Source organism: Cariama cristata, unplaced genomic scaffold (genome assembly GCF_000690535.1).
Source record: "Cariama cristata isolate BGI_N322 unplaced genomic scaffold, ASM69053v1 scaffold29198, whole genome shotgun sequence".
In the NCBI taxonomy this organism is placed as follows: Eukaryota; Metazoa; Chordata; class Aves; order Cariamiformes; family Cariamidae; genus Cariama; species Cariama cristata.
The window spans coordinates 395-937 of record NW_009632112.1 but is presented as its reverse complement, the minus strand read 5'-3'; the positions used below and the strand labels follow the sequence as shown (position 1 = coordinate 937).

At 67.0% G+C, this 543-nt stretch overlaps 1 protein-coding gene across 1 annotated transcript in view; it reads left to right on the top strand.

The window, feature by feature from the left end:
* The window catches only part of GCK (glucokinase (hexokinase 4)), a gene marked incomplete at both ends in the record, with an annotated part of 2,769 nt that overhangs the window by 1,869 nt on the left and 357 nt on the right, over positions 1 to 543 (top strand). Inside the window, one exon of the mRNA XM_009706235.1 lies at positions 270 to 453. Coding sequence (XP_009704537.1) covers positions 270 to 453 — 184 coding nt within the window. The remainder of the gene's footprint in view (positions 1 to 269; positions 454 to 543) is intronic.

Sequence of the window (543 nt, the reverse complement as noted above, 5' to 3'; positions counted from 1 at the left end):
CAGAGCCCCAAGGACCCCGCAGTGGCCATCCCCGACACCCACCCGGGACAAGCAGCCAGCTGGGGCTGTGGGGAAGGACCAGGGGGGCAGCAGGAGGGCTGAGCTTCCCTGTCCACGCTGGGATGGGGATGTGCAGCTCTGAGCGCAGCCCTCCAGCCGCGGTGCCGGGTGCCCCACAGAGCCGTTGGGACGGGAGGGACGTGGGTGTCAGCGGGTCAGCGTTGTCCCCCTTGCCACCACCCGGTCCCATCCCTGGTTCCCGCTGGCAGGGACCGGCTGCAATGCCTGCTACATGGAGGAGATGCAGAATGTGGAGCTGGTGGAGGGCGACGAGGGGCGAATGTGCGTCAACACAGAGTGGGGGGCCTTCGGCGCCTCGGGGGAGCTGGACGAGTTTCTTCTGGAGTACGACCGCGTGGTGGACGAGACCTCACTTAACCCCGGTCAGCAACTGTAAGGAATAGGACAGATCCAGTTCCTCTGGGCATCCCCCCTTGTCCCCAGCCGCGTCCCCTCTGCCCATCCGTCTCCTTCCCCCTGCCC